We start from the raw sequence: 20992 nt of genomic DNA on the forward strand, positions 1-20992 counted from the left end.
CATCGTCCTCTCATCTGAAAATAGCAATGGCACGATTCTTCTAATGCTCTTCCTTTCCAAACGTCTCGTGAACTTAAGGAATTCCAGTGTGCTTCTTGGTTTGTTTCCTCAGAGTGGCCAGGACATGAGAATAGTATTGTAGTGATAATATGTAGTTATGACATGTTAATAAATGATTTTCAAACCATTAATCAAACACTTTCAACCTTTTATTGAGTGGCATATTGCTTCAAGTGTTTGTGTTTCTGTAGACTCTAATATTCCACTTTGTGGTTAGAAAAGTTGGTTTCTGTTCTGAGAATTTCATCTATAAAAAAACTATTGAGTTTTACTCATGCTTTTTATATTATGGGATATTTATGTATGTGTGAATATATCAGATTTAATAATGTTAAATTATCCACAAATTCTTAGAAAATAAAACCTCAGCTTAGTCAAGTTATCTTTTCTATATATTTACAGCTTCAATTATTTGTTGTTATTATGTCTGAAAATTAACCTACTCATGATTATGAACAAAATTGAAACTGCTGTATCTTAACTAATATTTTCAGCATATCAACATTATATTAGTCCAAGGGAGACACTGTGACATACATCTGCAATCCCAGCACTCAGGAGACTAAGGCAGGAGAATTGCAAGTTCAATGCCAGATCTGTTCAAAGTAAGACAGCCTCATAAGCTGAGTTGGGGAACCTTTATTACTTCTATTCTTTGGAATAGATAAAATGTTTAGAATTTTTATGTCACAATTGTTTCATAGTTATCTGATGAACCTATCAGAGTTTGTAGACTCCCTTGTGGGAAGAGTTTTAATTATGGTTATACGTATTTAATTTTCCCCTCTTTTTTGATTCAACTTCAGAAACGACGCACTTTCAGAAACATCTTAATTATATTTGAGATCTTCTCACAATAGACTCCATAATTAGCATTATTATTTATTAAATTTCTCAAAGCCTTTAATTTCCTGGTTTTCTAATCCTTAATACTGATCTTTTATACTTTTTCTCTTTACTCAACTTGCAAAGAAGTGTTTCTGTTTTACTGTCCTTGGCAGAAAATAAGCAATCAAGTTTATTGGTCCTTTAGACTTTATCTTTTTTTTTTAATTTCATTGCTTGTTCTTATTGTATTGCTTTTTCCTTATATATACCTTGTGTTTATCCTGGGGCTTACTTTGTTTTGTTTGGTTTGATATGATTTTGATAATTCTTTATGTTGAGTGGCCAGCACATTCATCTTCAACCTCTTTTTAACTACTAAGTTTTGTTCTGTGATATTTTCACTATCCCCCAGCCATCATTTTCCATTACAAGATTATGATGTATTCTTAGATCAACATGATATATAGATTTTGTATATTATTTTTAATTTTAAGCACATGATATTTTATGATTACTCTTAGTACATTGCTTTGTCACTTGATGGCATTATAGCTGTATCAGTTATTTTCTGTTGCTGTGATAGAACATTAGGGCCTATTTGGGTTTATGGTTCCAGAGCTTTAGGGTCCAGTGGAGAGGGCAAAGCAGCAGGTGACAGACATGGCAGCTGGAGCTGAACACTGAGAGCTGAGGACTGCCTCTTCAGTCACAAGCAGGAGGCAGAAAGAGTGACCTAGGGATGGCACAGACTTTCGAAACCTCAAAAGCCTACCGTCAGTGACTTATTGCTTCTAGAAAAGCCCTACCTCCGTAGTCTACTCAAACAGTGCTGCCAACTGGGACGATGGATTTAAATAACCGAATTTGTGGGAGCCCATTCTCATTCAAACCACGACAGCAGTCATTCACTGGGTTTGTTTGATGGCAGTTCTTTAAAATCTGAAGAGGCTAGCTTCTCTTAAGTTTTCAATGTTTCCCTGTGAAGAACTTCAGCTACCTAATTCTTTGATACTATACTCCATTTAACAATAATTAATTGAAAGAATTAGCTCAAGCTTTTTAATTAATTATTTTATTTTATATTTTTATTATTTATTTTTATTTGTTTTGGTTTTTCGAGACAGGATTTCTCTGTGTAACAGCCCTAGCCATCCCGGAACTAGCTCTTGTAGACCAGGCTGGCCTTGAACTCACAGAGGTCTGCCTATCTCTGACTCCTGAGTGCTGGGGTTAAGTGCATGTGTGACCATGTCTTTTTTTTTTTTTGATACAGTAACTTCAGAAAATAGATCCCTATGATACTGATCTATAAATAATTACACATATTTTATTACATTTTGATACTATATTATTAAATGTGTTAAAATTCAGAATTTTCATTTTCCTGATACATTGGATACTTCTCTCTTATGTAGTGACTGCACTTATTCCTAGTAATACTCTTTTTTAAAATACATAGTATTTGTTTAACACAACTAACTTAATTTTGTTAGAAAATTTCACAATTTTTATGTAAGTGTATTTAGGAACATCTCATCAATAAAATAGATTGCATCTTCCTATTTAATATGGAAATAATTCTGATATTGGAAACTAGATCCCCAATGTCTAATTTTGTCCTACGACTGTTAACAAGATTGGTTTTGGCTTTTAGCATTTGGCCTTTTATCTGTACAGGCATATTTTGTCCACATTTAGCTTATATGGACTTTACTGAGTTTCTTGAACCTGAAATTGCTTCCATAAAAATTGGTCAAAACATTGGTTCTTGAAACAGCTTTTCTGTCACAACTCCTTTTCCTTTGACAATCTAAGTCATAGGCATGTTGGAATTTTCATTATTGTCACCCACATTATTAAAGCCCTTAAAAGTGTTTTTTCTTTTTTTTCCTCAAGGGGCATTTTCGCCTGATGCTTATCTTATGAGCTGCCTTAACATCATTCAGAATTTGTATGTGTGCTAGCCTGCGTTTTCTGCTTCTCTGCTTACTCCCTGTCTTTTCATTCCTCACTAGCATACTTGCCCTTGTCTTTAACTGAACAGTTAAAAGCACTGCAGTGAATTTTGGCTGCCAGTTCTGGCATCTGGCTCCAGTCAGAACAGGTGTCTCTGTTGATCATCTTATCTCAGGAGAGGGAGAGATATACAGCTCTTTCTCTACTCTATACCTTTATAGTGTGTTTGGGAAATTGTGAGTAACTGGTAAGCTTTATCATCATCTGGAACTGGTGGGGTTTTTTTATTTGGTTGCGTTTTTGTATATGTCTAAATTAATTGAAATCAAATGAAAATCTTTACCTCTTGATCTGCAGTCCCAATCTCAGTTTTGATCCTTAATCCTCAATTCAATCACTCTTTATCTACTCCGTGCATGCGTCCTTCAGGAAACGGTTTATCTAATAAACTTTGGGAACCAGGAAGGCACTTCAACGGTAGAGTACTTACTTAGCATTCCCCAGGTTCACTTTTTAGCCACATCCCAAATATTAGATTCCTTTCACAGCTTCTCTTCATTTAATGATTCATTCGTTTATTTTTTCCCTTTTTATTTATTTATTTATTAAAGATTTCTGCCTCTTCCCCACCACCGCCTCCCATTTCCCTCCCCCTCCCTCGTTTATTTATTTTTAAGATACAGTCTCAAAGAGTAGCCCAGGCTAGCCTAAAACTTGCAGCAATCTGTTGTGAGGTATTTGTACACTCTGTGAAAATGTATTGCTGTGATTGGTGTAATAAAAAGCAGAATGACCAATAGCTATTCAGGATATATAGGTGGGATTTCGGAGAAAAGAAAGGAAGAGAAGGAGGAATTTAGGTGTTCAGGAGATACCAACAAGCCATGGAGAGAGTTGAATATAGAGAATGAAAGAAAAATAAAACATAGATGAATAGAAATGGTCTCATTTAAGTTTTAAGAGCTATTAGGAACAAGCCTAAGCTATAGGCTGAGTTTTCATAATTAATAATAGGTCTCCATGTAATTATTTGTGAGTTGACAATCCAAAGGAAAGTCCAATTATAGCAATCCTTCTACCTTAGCCTCCTGACTGCTGGGATTATAGACATGAGTCATCATATCTGCCTCCTTTTGGGAATTCTTTCTTTGTGTTAGCCATTGTGTGCTGGTGTTTCGTTGTTGTTGTTGTTTTGTTTTGTTTTGGCCTTGAGTTGATGACTAGTCATGATTCTGTCAAAAAAACATTACAGCAGTAATAAAAACAGCACATTCACTAATAAATAGTGAATGCATGCTCTGTGGTGACATCAGAATACAGCACATTCTGCATGCTCTGTGGTGACGTCAGAACACAGCACATTCTGCACACTCTGCAGTGACATCAGAACACAGCACATTCTGCACACTCTGCAGTGACATCAGAACACAGCACATTCTGCATGCTCTGCAGTGACATCATAACACAGCACATTCTGCATGCTCTGCAGTGACATCAGAACACAGCACATTCTGCACACTCTGCAGTGACATCATAACACGGCACATTCTGCATGCTCTGCAGTGACATCATAACACAGCACATTCTGCATGCTCTGTGGTGACATCAGAACACAGCACATTCTGCACGCTCTGTGGTGACATCAGAACACAGCACATTCTGCATGCTCTGTGGTGACATCAGAACACAGCACATTCTGCATGCTCTGCAGTGACATCATAACACAGCACATTCTGCATGCTCTGTGGTGACATCAGAACACAGCACATTCTGCACACTCTGCAGTGACATCAGAATACAGCACATTCTGCATGCTCTGCAGTGACATCAGAAAACAGCACATTCTGCACGCTCTGCAGTGATCAGAACACAGCACATTCTGCACACTCTGCAGTGACATCAGAACACTGCACATTCTGCACGCTCTGCAGTGACATCAGAATACAGCACATTCTGCATGCTCTGCAGTGATATCAGAACACAGCACATTCTGCATGCTCTGCAGTGACATCAGAACACAGCACATTCTGCACACTCTGCAGTGACATCAGAATACAGCACATTCTGCATGCTCTGTGGTGACATCAGAACACAGCACATTCTGCATGCTCTGCAGTGACATCAGAACACAGCACATTCTGCATGCTCTGCAGTGACATCAGAACACAGCACATTCTGCACACTCTGCAGTGACATCAGAACACAGCACATTCTGCACACTCTGCAGTGACATCAGAACACAGCACATTCTGCATGCTCTGCAGTGACATCATAACACAGCACATTCTGCATGCTCTGCAGTGACATCAGAACACAGCACATTCTGCACACTCTGCAGTGACATCATAACACGGCACATTCTGCATGCTCTGCAGTGACATCATAACACAGCACATTCTGCATGCTCTGTGGTGACATCATAACACAGCACATTCTGCATGCTCTGCGGTGACATCAGAACACAGCACATTCTGCATGCTCTGTGGTGACATCAGAACACAGCACATTCTGCATGCTCTGCAGTGACATCAGAACACAGCACATTCTGCATGCTCTGCAGTGACATCAGAACACAGCACATTCTGCATGCTCTGCAGTGACATCAGAACACAGCACATTCTGCATGCTCTGTGGTGACATCAGAACACAGCACATTCTGCATGCTCTGTGGTGACATCAGAACATGGCACATTCTGCATGCTCTGCAGTGACATCAGAACACAGCACATTCTGCATGCTCTGTGGTGACATCAGAACACAGCACATTCTGCATGCTCTGCAGTGACATCAGAACACAGCACATTCTGCATGCTCTGTGGTGACATCAGAACACAGCACATTCTGCATGCTCTGCGGTGACATCAGAACACAGCACATTCTGCACGCTCTGTGGTGACATCAGAACACAGCACATTCTGCATGCTCTGTGGTGACATCAGAACACAGCACATTCTGCATGCTCTGCAGTGACATCATAACACAGCACATTCTGCATGCTCTGTGGTGACATCAGAACACAGCACATTCTGCACACTCTGCAGTGACATCAGAATACAGCACATTCTGCACACTCTGCAGTGACATCAGAACACAGCACATTCTGCATGCTCTGCAGTGACATCAGAATACAGCACATTCTGCACACTCTGCAGTGACATCAGAACACAGCACATTCTGCACACTCTGCAGTGACATCAGAACACAGCACATTCTGCACGCTCTGTGGTGACATCAGAACACAGCACATTCTGCATGCTCTGTGGTGACATCATAACACAGCACATTCTGCATGCTCTGCAGTGACATCAGAACACAGCACATTCACTACTAGTGAATGAATGGTCTGATCCTTTTTGGTTTCTTAACTTCAGCTATCCCTAGCCTATTAAAGACCCAACATTTCAGATAATGATGAAGTAAGGTGGTGGAGAACCTCACAGCCTTTTCTTATCTAGAGTTTCTAATCAAAGTCCAGGCTCAGACTTGAGAACAAAATGGCAGTTTTGAATTGAGTCATCAAGAAAGGTCTGTCTGAAAAGTGACTTTTGATGCAAGATCAGAATGAAAAGTATCATTGGGCCAATGTGACCCAAGACTTTTCGGCTGCTAAAAAAGACTTCCTTCTAAAATATTTACTTATCTTGATCTTTGCCTCTGAGCAGCTGCTGTTTGACTCCTCTAACCAGGATGTTTGGAATTGTCTCACAGGTCCTGGCCCAGGTGGTGCTATTCATGTGCATGAACACAGCTGGGATCTTCATCAGTTACCTGTCGGACCGCGCCCAGCGCCAGGCCTTCCTGGAGACACGGAGGTGTGTGGAGGCCAGGCTACGCCTGGAGACAGAGAACCAAAGACAGGTACCAAATGCAAGACCGTGTTTCAGATGTCACTGAGACAGTCTTTTTATCCTAGCACAGGAAACTCTTCCTTCCAAACACATCCTGCTTTGCCAGCATTCTCTCCAACTGTGGGATCCCAGAGTCTGAAAGACTCATGTTAGACTTTGAGTTGATGTAGGTTGTTCTTATTTTCCACATTGTTTTCTATAAGATATAAACACCTCACAGACAGCTGTAACTGACATAACTATTTGTGACTAAGGCAATCATTCTCAAAAATCACCAGCACCCTCTTATTTGTATTCCTTCTTTAAAACTATAAATTATTATTTCAGATAATGTTTTCACACCATAGGAATTTAAACTATAAACTCATAGCTGGGCGGTGATGGCTGACACCTTTCATCCCAGCACTTGGGAGGCAGAGGGAGGCAGTTCTCTGTAAATTCTAGATCAGTCTGGTCATATATGATTCTAGGACAGCCAAGGCTACACAGAAAAATTATATCTTAACAAACAAACAAAAATACTATAAACTCATAAAAGATCCTGATATTTACCAAGTTGTTCATACTTCACCCTGGTTTGGGGGAGGTATAGTACACAAAATAAATTCAGCAAACCTGAAGCCAAACATAGACTAAAGAACAATGTAGACAAAGAAGTTTAGAAGGGGTTAGAGAATTGGAGAAATGAGTTTCTGTTTGAAAAAAAAACATTGAAATAAATAAGAATTTTAGACATATTGCTTTGGAAGATTTATAGAGCTTAAAAATAGTTTGTAGCAAATGATATGCTTTTCTAGAATGAGATATGCTTTCAAAGGATGAAAATTTGCTCCTAGTACAGCTAATCAGATGTGAAAACTCCATTTATTCCATTGTTTTTGAAAGCAATTGTTAAAGAAAATATTAAGAATGTACTGAAAACCTGCATTAGAACCAACATACAGGCTCCTAAATTTACATATTCCTGGGAGTTGTATGCATAGTGGAAGTATTAGCGACACCATAGCCGGCTCTTCTTCTTGCAGTTATGTGTGTACTGTACCACATCCATTCTAAACCCTCACTAATGGGTTGTGACATTATGCAGCAGCTGTGAGGGGAGACAAATGACTCCACATTGCAATTGTCTTTTACTCTTTTGCTTCTTTGGGGGAGGGGGCACCACCTAGCTCCCAAATAAATCACACACCAGTCTTATTCTTTCTTATATATGCCCAACTTCAGCTCGGTTTGTTTCTAGCCAGTTTTTCTTCATTTAAATTACCCCATCTATCTTTTGCCTCTGTATTTACTTCTTACTTCTGTATTTCTTACTTCGTGGTTGGCTGGTGGCTGGGTGGCTGGCCCCTTCTTTTCTTCTTGTTCTCTCACTCCTTCTTCTTTTTTTTATTTGCAGTTTCTTTTTATTTATTTATTTTTTTTAAATTTATTTATTAAGGATTTCTGCCTCCTCCCCGCAACCACCTCCCATTTCCTTCCCCCTCCCCCGATCAAGTCACCCTCCCTCATCTGCTAGAAGAGCACATAGGGTTCTCTGACCTGTGGGAGGCCCAAGGACCGCTCACCTCTATCCAGGTCTCCTAAGGTGAGCATCCAAACTGCCCAGGCTCCCCCAAAGCCAGCACGTGCAGTAGGATCATTCTCTCCTCCTAGATTTTTTTTTCTCCTCCTTTTTCCTCTCTGCCTGGCAGTCCTGTCTATCCTTTCTCCTTCCTTGCTATTGGCCCTTCAACTCTGTTTTTAGACCATCAGGTGTTTTAGACAGGTAAAATAACACAGCTTCACAGAGTTAAACAAATGCAACATAAAAGAATGCAGCACATCTTTGTATCATTGAAAAAAACGTTCCACAGCATAAACAAATGTAACAAATCTTGAAATAGTATTTTACAACACTGCATTATTAAAACATTTCTTTAGTGGAATCATGGGAAGTCAACGAACCCAGGTCTGTGCTATAATGGATGTATCAGACAAGCTGGGTCCAACCTCCTGGGCCAAGACTCACAGCACAGAAGACACCACTGACCTTGCAGATTCTGCATCAATGGTAGGGAATTCAGAAGAGGAAACCTCTCAGTTAATGCCTAAAAACATTGCAGAACCTCCTTAATAGCTGTTTTATAGGTTCTCTGAATAGCTCTGAGGATCAGTTAGAAAAATTCTTTCCCGAAAGGAAAGCACTTCATATAATAAAGATCTCCAGGAGTGTGTATTGTGTTCCTGTGTGAAACAGAGCCATTGCCAGACTAGCACATCAATCTTTCTGTATGACTTGTGCCAACTCATATAAAAAAAAACCTCGCCATGTTAATAATTTATGCAGCTGTTGATCCTGATGGTCTATCACAACAAGAACCACACTGTGTGTGAGTCTTCAGCATGCTATTTGCAGTGTTTATAAAATACTGGAGGCACTGATAATTGGTGCTTCTTATCCTTAAGGTTCTGTCTTTTCCTGTTCTTCAGTCCCAAGCGTTTTATAATCACTGTAATGCAGCTATCTAACTTGCTGCATGGATTCTTCTACTGTCATCCACCCCTAATCATAATTAATTAACTTTTTTATTTGTGTGTGTATGTGTGTGTGAATGGACATATATGTATGTGGGAAGATGCTCCTGTCTATGTGTGTACAAGGAGAACAGAAGAGGGATATCAGGTGTATTCCTCTATTCTTCGCCAATTACTACTTTTGAGGCATGTTCTTTCTCTGAACCTGGGACTCGCAGTTTTCTTGGTTACTCTGGAAATCATCAAGTCCCAGAGACCAACCTGTCATCCACCCTCTGAGTTTTTCTAGCTTGTTACGTGAGGTCCAGAATCCAAACTCTAGTCTTAATGACTATGTAGCCAAAGGATTTCTCATCTGCCAGGCCAGCTCTACAGATCCTTAGCTTAGATTTTTACTTAACAGAAGGAGAAAGCAATGTGCCAGGATGACAATGTAAACACTCCAAATGCAGACAGTCCAAAGTCCAGTAGAGTTTTGTCATAGTCTATTGCTCCCTAGTGGAGCTGCCTACACTACGGGGTTCTCATCCTTACGGCAGCCACCCATTCGCCACTCAGCATTTTCCGCATTGCATTGGCACGGCATTAGATACAACATATATAAAAATACAAATTTATGGAGCAGTCTTGTTGGTTTTGTGGACAAAAATATCTATCATTTAGTAGATTATTCGTTGTAAAAATTAAGCAATATATCCTGTAACCTTATAGACCCATAGTTATAGAAATAATCAAATACACCTCACATGTTGTTCCCTCCTTCCCCTAGTACCTAAGACAACCGGCTCTGTATCACTCAGTGCCAAAGTGACTTCCCACTGACATTTGGTCTCTGCTGCAGGTTTCCATTATCCCTGGGAACATCCTTTGTGGTAGAAGGCCAAAGGAGTCCAGCGAAAAACACACAGGCTTTTGAATGAGAATGTCCTGGATTTGAAAACTTTGCTTGGTTACTATTTTGGCTAGCTGAGAATAATCTGAGTCTTCTTTTCTCTATCCACAGCAAGGATATAATAATATCCTGCCTGAAAAGCCTCCTTAACAATTTGAAATATTGTGTGCAATGCCTTCTTCGCAAGTCAGTGAAGAGTTTCCATTAGCGTTATTTTGTATAATTATTTATGTGACTCAGCCAATTCAGCTCAGTCCCAAGAGGACTCATTTGGGAAAACATTATGAATTGGCCTGTCTCATTTGAAAGAAGGTAGAGTTCTTTAGCTGGAGGGTAGGCAGCATGGGGGCTCGCCTTAAGCACGCAGCAGCTAGACCTCATCACCATTACACTTCATCTGTATTTTTCAAAATATTATGTGTCACTGACAAATACATCCCCATTTACCTCTTAGAGCTAATTATGATACTGCAATGGCTCATAATTCTCTACGATGCAAAGGAGGTACCAAAAGAGCCTAAATAACAGATGGCAAATGCTATCTGGATAATTATCCCAAAGGACCCTTACCAGTATATTTTTTTTCAACTAAAAGTGAAAGCTGAAGAAGCCGGGTTGAACACAAATAGTCATGTTTTACGGGCTTTTTCAAGTATGGGCTTTATCTTGTGGTAGGACACAAAGGGGTTATCTAGATAACTTATTCGTTCAATCATAAACTGACTTATTTGTTGTGGATGGATTACAAGGGGGAGTTCAGCTGAATATTAAGAGCAGACTGTGGGCAGTCACCAGCCTTGGGACTTAAAGTTTATTGGGTAATGATTGGATAAGGACATCTCCAAGGGTAGTTGTGGAGTAGAGGCTAAGACACAGATAACCTGCAAGCATACAGAGAACTCCCTAAAAAGAAACACCTTCCAAACTGACCCATGGATGAGATTCAGCACAGTGAAGTAATGACAAGTACCTCACCCTGGGCAAAAAAAAACATAAGACTATCTTGGAAGAGAACACAGTTCGTAGGTGTAACCTATAAAAAGCCTCACAATTCTTCACTCAACTTGTCATCTTTATAGGCACTCATCCATAGTGTAGACAGAGTCAAGAAAGACTTACTTTTCACTCCTGATAGGGTCTCAAGAATGAGTAGAATTTCAGTTATTTAAGATAGTGAGGATACTACTGATAGATAATCTACTGAATGTTTGGCACTAAGTTTTGTCGGATTCCATTCAGGAAGTTGTGTACTTCTTCAGTGGAATGCTGCTGCTCTCCATACACTGAACATACAAGCCCAGAAGAATGGCATATTAACAGATATGCTAATGCAGAAGGGTCCAATTTCATGGATCCTACACTCAGATAAAGAACTATAGGTAATACAGTTATTGCTATATTATGCTATATTATATATATTATAATAATGACTGCTGAAATGGGAAGAATTATCTCTCCCAGGCACGAACCCCTATTGGTTACTTAATACAAGTAAATAGTCCTGAAAGCACATACACAGAAACACAACAACAAAAATGAAACAGATTCTGCAGGTTGTAGTTATATATTTGTGCATACGTATTGTCTTAGAAAGGGGTTCTATTGCTGTGATAAAATACCATGACAAAAAGCAAGTTGGGGAGGAAAGGGTTTATTTGACTTACAAAATTCCACATTGTAGTCCATCACTGAAGGAAGCCAGTCCAGGAACTCAAACAGGAACGTGGAGGCAGGAGCTTATACAGAGACCCCAGAGAGGTGCTGTTTATGGATTTGCTTAGCCAATGTTCTACTGCCATGAAGAGACACCATGACCACACAACCTTTATAAAGGAAAATATTTCATTGGAACTGGCTTACAGTTTCAGAGGTTTAGTCCAATACCATCATGGTGGGAAGCAGGCACCACACAGGCAGACTTGGTGCTGGAAAATTAGCTGAGAGTTCGATATCTGGATCAGCAGGCAGCTGGAAAAGAGAGAGGATGGGCCCGGTTTGAACATTTGAAATGCAAAGTACACCTTAGTAATACACTTTCTCCAAGAAGGTCACATCTATTCAAACAAAATCACATGTCCTAATCCTTTCAAATAGTGTCACTCCATATGAACCTATAAGGGGCCATTTTCATTCAGAACACCACAGAGAAGAAAAGATCTGGTTTAGCTTACAGTTCCAGAGGGATAGAGTCCATCATGGTGCGAAGGAATGGTGGAAGGATCATAGTCCATGCACACACAAGCAGAGAAAAGAGAGAAAGAACAAACAGTAAATGGAGCAGAGGTAAATTCTCAAACCCCCAGCCCAGTCCAGTAAGCCTTCCTCTACTAAAAGTACAGTAATCTTCTCAAACAGCATCACTTACTAGAGACCAAGCGTTCTCATGAATGAGCCTATGGGGGGACATTGCTCATTCCTCCTTCATCTACATTTCTCTTGTTCCAAGACCACCAGAGATTAGTGCAAAAGCAGCTTCTATCTCTCCTTCATCCGATATTCTGACACTTACCTAGCATTTTTATTAACACTTATTTAACTAGATACTATTGCACTTGAACTTTGGCTCTCTTCTTGCTCTTCTTCGGGTGTGTATTCTTTTTTTAAAAAGGGTTCTGTGTAAAAGAAAGGAAGCCTGTGTCAATCATAGGCAACCCCCACTGAAGCTAGCAATTGGGTAAGAATGCTCTTACCCGATGTAGGAAAAGCTGGGACAGACTGAATGCAGACCAACTAGGGGAATTTTCCATCTGAAAGTTACATCTCGGAACATCTCTCTTTGGGGAGTTAGATTCTAATTATTGCAGTTTTTGTAATCCCATTTCTCCTCCCAAATGATCCAAATGGCCCATATTTATTTTAAATATTAAAATGAATTAATTGTTTTTCTTTCAGCTTCAAGAATTGCATAAACCTCTTTATGGTAATCGTGGCATTTCGAGGTGTCTCAGAAGCTCCAGGGGTGCTGGAATAAAGTTTCTGATGATGCCATATGTCACGGCAGCAGGAGATTAGTTTTGAGTGCAGCAGATGTTTTTACTGTATTACAACAGTTCTGTTTACCTTCAACGTCTTTGTTAGAAAATAGTGACGTGAACTAGAGGCTTGGACAATAGATTGAGTGGCAAAGCTGGGCTTCCCACTGAGCTCTGAGTAGGGTAGTTTGATCTATGTCTCTGCCCTATAGCATCTAGGATATCTTTAAAGATACAGATATAGATGACTAATAAGAAGAATCAAGGCTGGTTTAAAAGTGGAAGAATCTCAAAATAGTTATTTCTTCTCCGGGGATAGAGAACTTATTAGAATATAAAATCCACTTGATCTTCCTGCTATCCAATCATCTTTCTGCTCATCTCCATCCCTTAGATTCAAAGTCACCCCCAAACCACCCATCTAGTTCAACCTTATTTGTTAGTATATCTCAAATTCTTTATTTTCATCTGGACAGAAACATTTACTGTTTCCCACATTCTGCACCCTGGCTACACTTACTCCTTTGTGTCTTTCTTCTTACTTGGTATGACCATCTTTTCTCCCCTAGCCTTATGCATTTATTTTTATTTATTTATCATATAGACGATATTCTTCCTCCACGTATGCCTGCACACCAGAAGAGGGCACCAGAGCTCAATATACATGGTTGTGAGCCACCATGTGGTTGCTGAGATTGAATTTAGGACCTCTGGAAAGGCAGCCAGCTCTCTTAACCTCTGAGCCTTCTCTCCTGTTCACCTCATGCGTTCTTAAGTGCTCAGGTCAACTGTTATCCTTCCACAAAGACTCCCTCTGAATGCAGCTCTGTAACCTTCCTCAAAGTTCTATTTTTACATCTCCCTATAAGCTTAATCTCTTTATACAGTCTTCTGGATCCCTCCTTATATTCTCTATGGAATGGATTTATTGAGATGGAACAGATATTTACTTTTTCTTCTTCACAATAACTGTAGTCTCAAAAGGGGGAAAACACAAACCAAAAAAAAAAAAAAAACCAATAGAGTCAATAGACATGTAGTGGCCTCTACTAATTGCTTTCCAAATATTGTTTCATCTATTAATAGATAACTTAATAGATTAATGACATGCTTTCCTTTTGTAGTGTAATTACTCAGATCCTTATTCAAAAACAAGAGCCTAGTCTATCCTCAACCATTAAGAATGTTAGTCAATAAAGGGCAGGCCTCCCATGTATATCAGAGAGCCATGCTATATCACGTTGTAGTAAGACTAAGTGCCTCTTCTCTTACTGAGGCTGCTGGGCAAGGCAACGCAGTAGGAGGAAAGTGTACCAAATTCAAGTACCAGATTTAGAGACAGCCCCTGCTCACACTGTTAGTAGTCCTACAAGAAGATCAAGCTATACAACTGTATCATACGTGCAGAGGAACTAGATCAGTTCAATGTAAGCTCTCTGGTTGGAGGATTAGTGCCTTTTTCTGAAGAAAAAGGAGGAGGAGTGGATGGGGAGGGGAGAGAGGAATTTGGAGAAAGAAACTGGGAGAAGAGGAGGAAAGGAAAACTGTGATCAGGCTGGGGAAAATTAATTAATCAATTCACTAATAAAAATAAATTTAAAAAAGAGAATGTCAATCAACTCTTGTTCTGTTGATCCCCCTTTGTTATCTATATTCCTTTATATAAATGGCATCACCATGCTGCTAGAAACATATTCATGACCTTCCTAGCATTGTCTAGCAACAATCTGCTCCTCATAGGTGAATTTTGTTCATAATTTCATCTCCGTTGCTTATATATCTTCTGAGTCAAAAATAAAAGGTTATTTCAGTCACCATCCTTTCCCCAAAATGTTACATTCTGCAAATTCTGTGATGGTAAAAATAGTTTAAAACTGTGCTACCCAAACTCTACCAAGCACTTAGGAGTATTGACAGCACATGCGACTGAGGGGAAACAGTGTGTGCGTGTGTGTGTGTGTGTGTGTGTGTGTGTGTGTGTGTGTGTGTGTGTATGTAGAGCGACAAAGTCAATGTTGGGAGTCTTCCCTAATCACTCTCTTTCTTTCTCTCTCTCTCTTTTTTCTTTCTTTCTTTCTTTCTTTCTTCCTTTCTTTTTCTTTCTTTCTTTCATTATTTATTAATGTATTTTGTAACTGTCTGTCATTGATCCTAAAGTTTACTGATTTGTTGAGGTTGGCTAGCCAATGAACTTCAGAAATCTGTGCCTCACAGCCAGCTTTTTTATGTTCCTGCCTGTGGTCCCAACTGAATCCTCATGCTTGCACAACAGACAATTTACCAACTAAGTTATCTTGCCAGCCTATGCCAAAATTCCATCCCTCCTCCTAGATTCCCCCTTCAGAACCTCCATCATATTAACACGTGTATTATTGCTATCCAGTTAGATTAGTGTATCATAAATCACATACTGTGTGTCAAGCACTCAGGTCCCAAAGATTAAAAAAGAAATAGATGATGCTTTCAATACAATTTTCAGAGTAAACTGGAGTCGGGTAAGATTGACACTTTGCACCTTAGTCTCAGAATTCTATGTAGCATGGCATACAGCTCCACTCTTAAATAGCAAGCTCCTCAATCCATGAAGAGCTTTGCATTTCTCCACCAAGGCAGCTTCTTTAAATATGCAAATACTAGAGGGAGAAAGAATTAAGGGCCCAGAATCAGAAAATCAAGAGCTAGAGCTTAGAGCGCTCCCTTTCCTCTGCACCTCCTATTTTCTCTCCTTCTTTCCAAATAACTTTCTCTGCAGTTCACGTCCCATTGTGGGAAAAGGCAGTGCCGCACATTTACGTCTACTTCAATCTGGGAAGAGTCTAAAATAAAGTGATGTTATTCAGTCAATCTTAAAGTATTGGAACTGAGATATAATTGGCCAAACTTAGGATGAGTACTACCATAAGGTTTGCTGTGAGAAGCACATCACACACAGAATCATGGCCACTGAGAGCCTTTCCTGATTGTGGGGTGGGAAGGCTTCCAGATGACTGTCAAGTGCCCAGTATTGTCTTCTACAAGTTTCTCTCACTCACTCAGAAAGCCTCCTCTATGGTTCCCATCAGAAATTATTTTTTTTCCTTGGCACACAAAAATTTTAGTTTGCACCGGTTTTTGACACTCTGCCAGTAACCGGAGAACTATGTTACTTTTTTTTCTGAGCAAACATCTATTTACCACAGATAGCATATCAATAACAAAACAAAGAAATGATCCCATATAAGTCTAACTTGGAGTAATGTGTTTGGGGGATTACTCACAAGGATATGAGAGATTCAAAGACAGTTTCATCACCTCTATGTGGGTGATATCTCATGAAAGCTGTATTCCTGGAGCTCCCTGCATAAACAACATGCAGTTTGCTCTACCAGGATTTTTTTTTTTTATCTGACAACCCTGGGGCAAGGATCTTGTAGAAGCTCAAGTTTTTTGAGCTTCTCGAGTCTTGCATGTTTCATTAGCTTTCTGAGTTCTAGAAGTACCCTTCCCCTTCCAGGAAGGGATGTTTCAATTTGGGAAAAATGGCTTGCCCACACGAGGTCAGCACTATGATTTCTTTTAGCTGCTGAGAACGTGTTGAGCCATGAGTAAAGCCTTTGTGTTAATGGTTATTGATTTCCTTGTCACAGCTGTCTTTGCTCTAGAGAACATCTACACTCCATGTTGCTAGTCCTCCATCCCTCATTCCACCTTTGCAATATTTCCATGATTCATTTGTATTTGAAGTGGAACAGGGTAGTGAGGTCAGGGGTTTTCAGAAAAAGACAAGCATGGATTTGAGTCTAGTTTTGAATCCTTTTCTAGGTGGCTCTGACTTTAACACCTAATTTCTGTCAAAGATTAGACTCCTTACATCTTAAGGTTGTGTGAGGAAATCAAGCTACATACGAAAGTACCGGGTCCATTAGTCGACTTAGTGGTGCATCAAGAGGTGTTAGTTGAGGAACAGGGTTGACTCTTGGACCGTTTGTGGCACTTCCTGAGTTTAAGAGCAGCAGATCCTGAGAATCTAATAGTGTGGCTTTTCTTTCTTGCTATTTGTGCTCCTATTCAGATTTCCTCCTTGAGCAGCATTCACTTTACACACTCCTCCTGATTCAAAGAGAGGCCACCACCCTGTGCTCATTTGCATACAATTAACATTTTCAGAGGCATTCCAGAAAGAAGAAATCAATCACCATAACAGTTCACCACACCTTTGATCCAGCATTGAGATGTAGGGGAGCCACATGTGGATATTTAATCTCATGAATCTAAATAGAGCTGGGACATGATGCTTAATACAGCCCACTAGGAAATACTGAAGTGAAGCCCTGCTCTGTTATTTCGATGCAAGTATAGCCATGTTTTTAAGTAGTAAAACAGAGAAGAAAAATAAAATAAATATAATTTAAATGACCCAGGCCTATCACAGTCTAGTTAACTGGATTTTAGTGTAGGTGCATTAACTGGACTTCTACACCCTTTATTTTGCATAAGGAACATGCAAAAATTGGAAACAATCTAAAAATACTTTCTTAGAAATCTCAGTACAAAATCATTCTATACTCTTGTTCCTTAATGTTTTGTCTCTGTCTCATTTGAAGGAAATTTATCAGAATAAGCTTCTTTGGGAGGGGTTTTGTTTTGTTTTTAGTTCTCCACAGAATATTATTCATTTTTTTCTTAAATACAAAGCTTTTTTTTTCTTTTCATACTCCTCTTTTGTTCGTAACACCATACTTAACTAAATCTGAGCACAGTCGTAGTGAATATAACTGGTATAAGCAGGTTTAGAAAGAATTCTTGCATCATGGTAAAGAGAAAATTCTTGTTATTATTGTTGATGTTTTCTACTATAGTTTTTTAAGTTAAATTAATTTATTTACTGTAGCAGCGCAAACGAATGCAGACAGATTGTAAAAATATATATAGTTTTAATGTAGAAATAGACTTACAGAACCACCGTTCCCGCAGAGACCAGGAAAGCAGAAGAGAGCTGCTGGGAGCACGCTTGCCAAATTTATAGGCAGACATTAGCCCGAGGCGAACACGCCCCCCAAGGGGCGGGACTTATCCCTACAATTTACTTTACATCCCTACCACAGTTTTCCCTCTCTTCTCCCCTCCCATTCCTTTCCTCCACTTACCCTCTGCCCACCCCCAATCCTCTCCCCTCTTTTTCTGTTCAGAAAGAGACAGGTCTCCCATGAACATTAAGAACATACGGCACATCAAGTTACAGTAGAACTCAACACCTCCCTTTGTATTAAGGCTAGGCAGCTCAGCCCACTATAAAGAATAGGGTCCCAAAAGCCAGTCAAAGCATCGTGATAGGCTCTGCACCCGCTGTTAAAAATCCTCAAAGAAGACCAAGCTATACAACTGTCATTTCTCTTGTGTCTTTTCCCAAACAGATGCTGGATTTTGCAAAAGCCTACACTAACCAATAGAGGGTGTTCCTACAGGTCTCTCCACTTCATCATTTTATCCTCCTTCATTCCTGTTGTCCAACAGAGTTTGCAGTTCAGCTCCACAAAAGCCACATCTATTGCACATTGTTAAGATGTAAATATTTAGTCTGTATAACTCTTGATTCCCCAAGACCTCAAAGTATTTTAATTATCACATATATTATTTTGTATCACTTTGTAATGTGTAAGAGACCTAATGCTGATTTCTGGCCTGATGTCATCAATGCATTATTATTGTCCACTAGGCCACTAGACTGCAAACAAGCAGGTAGAATGAAGCTGATCCGCTGGCTGGCCCCATGTGGAACACAATGCCTACAACAAACTCCTTCCTCACTACACTAAATTCGAGAAGTCGCAGTTTGTCAGATGCATGACTGAGTAGTAGATGATACTGCACAATAGACCGTAGAGTGGTAGGAAAAGACCAGGACAGCACCAAGTGATCCATTGCATCCAGAAAATAGTGTTTTCTAAGTTCTGTATCACAGAGTCCACAGATGTATGTAGCCATTCGGGATCACCAATTACTCTGCGTCTGAGGACAATCACCTAACATTTCTGTGCCTGGATTTCCATATCCAGGAAACAATGACAATAAACACATCTACCTCACCAGTCCTGGAAATCCTATGAGATGATTACACATGCAAGTGAGCAAGTGACCTATTTAGATCTCTCTTAGAAGTGTTGAGCTCAGTACTTCCTGATCCTCTTGCATTTTGTTGTGACTTGGTTTGGTTTGGATTGGATTGGTTTGGATTGGATTGTGTTGGACTGGATTTGGGTTTCGGGGGCAGAATCTTATTTTATAGCCTAAACTGACTTGGGTCTCTGTCATCCAAACTGACCTTGATCTCATGATGATTCTGTTGCTTCTTCAGCTTCTGGGGTGTTTGGATTACAGGTATGAGCCACTACACCCAGTTTCCATATTTTCTTGAAACAGGAAATCAAACAAAGTCATCAGCCTGTGAGACACTGAAATGATATTAAGCAAGTACAAAAAGATACAAGCTGAGACATTCACCATTCAAAAAGATAGAAAACTCAAAGAAAATTAGATTGTATCTTTGGCTGTGAAGGGTAGCTCATGCTTGTGCCTGAAAAAAATGAAAGAGAAAACCAATGAGTATGTGAATGATGCATGCAATGTCTGGGTAAGTTTGACTGATAATGATACAGTTCATGGTTTTCATGTGTAAATTAAAAGATATTTTTAATTTAAATTATTTATTTTTTTAAATCTTTTCTCATTTTACATATTAGTCCCAGTTTTCACCCCCTCCCCTCCTCTTGCTCCCTCCACCACCACCCCTATCGTAACCCCCATCCACTCCTCAGAGAGGGTAAAGCTTTCTATGGGGAGTAAACAAAGTCTCACACATTGCTTTGAGGCAGCACCAAGGCCTCCCCAACTATATCTAGGATGAGCAAGATATACCTCCAAAGAGAATGGGTTCCAAAATGTCAGTACAAGCAGTAGGGATAAATCCTGGTCCCACTGCCTGTGGCCCACAATCTACCCTAATCATACAACTGTCATCCATATTCAGAGGGACTAGTTTGGATCTATGCTGGTCTTCTCACAGTCAGTCAGGAGTTGGTGAGCTCCCATTAGCTCAGGTAAGCTGTTCACCAGTTAGAATGGCTAAGATAAAAAAAAAAAAACCCACCAATGATAGCTTATGCTGGAGAGGATGCAGAATAAGGAGAATACTCCTCCACTGCTGGTAGGAATGCAAACTTGTGTGATAATCACTTGGGAAATTTGTATGGCAGTTTCTCGGAAAACTGGAAATTAAGCTACCTCAAGACTCATCAATACTACTCTTGGGCATATACCCAAAGGATGCTCAATCATACTATAAGGACATTTGTTCAATTCTGTTCATAGAGGTATTATTTGTAACAGCCAGAACCTGGAAACAACCTAGATGCCTCTGAACTGAAGCATAAATAAAGAAAAAATGGTGCATCTACACAATGGAATACTACTCCGTGATAAAAAAAAACAGTAACATCTTGAAATTTAAATGGGCGCTACAGATGTTATTTTAAAAATCATTAGTAATGATGATTATTGATATTTTGTATTGTGTTTGACAATGATATATAATATCCTAATGGTGCAACCAAAAGGCTGCATATTTGAATCTTAACTATTGTTTAAACTTCCAAATTAGGTACTCTAAATGCTACTGAAATAAGATGTCCTTCACATTAGTTAATGTGAAAAGTTCAGCTCCACATAAAGTTAAATCTTATTAATTTTATCAGCTTTATATCAATATAAATATACTAGAATTATAAAATTGAATTGGAAATTAAGAATTTACTGTATCAGGGATGGTGTTGAGAAAGCCTCCTAAAATCTGTACCATAGCATAGTTTCAGTCAGGTAGCTATGGAAACGACTGCATATTAATATTTGAAATAGGCAAGAGTTTTTCACATCTGACTACACACAGC

General features: G+C 39.4%; 1 protein-coding gene across 3 annotated transcripts in view; it reads left to right on the forward strand.

Moving 5' to 3' along the window:
• Window positions 1–20992, forward strand: part of Adcy8 (adenylate cyclase 8) — a 202269-nt gene that overhangs the window by 43085 nt on the left and 138192 nt on the right. For all 3 annotated transcript variants that reach the window (XM_075960905.1, XM_075960906.1, XM_075960907.1), the window contains exon 2: window positions 6553–6702. In XM_075960905.1, coding sequence (XP_075817020.1) covers window positions 6553–6702 — 150 coding nt within the window. The remainder of the gene's footprint in view (window positions 1–6552; window positions 6703–20992) is intronic.

Source organism: Microtus pennsylvanicus, chromosome 2 (genome assembly GCF_037038515.1).
Source record: "Microtus pennsylvanicus isolate mMicPen1 chromosome 2, mMicPen1.hap1, whole genome shotgun sequence".
NCBI classification, from domain to species: Eukaryota; Metazoa; Chordata; class Mammalia; order Rodentia; family Cricetidae; genus Microtus; species Microtus pennsylvanicus.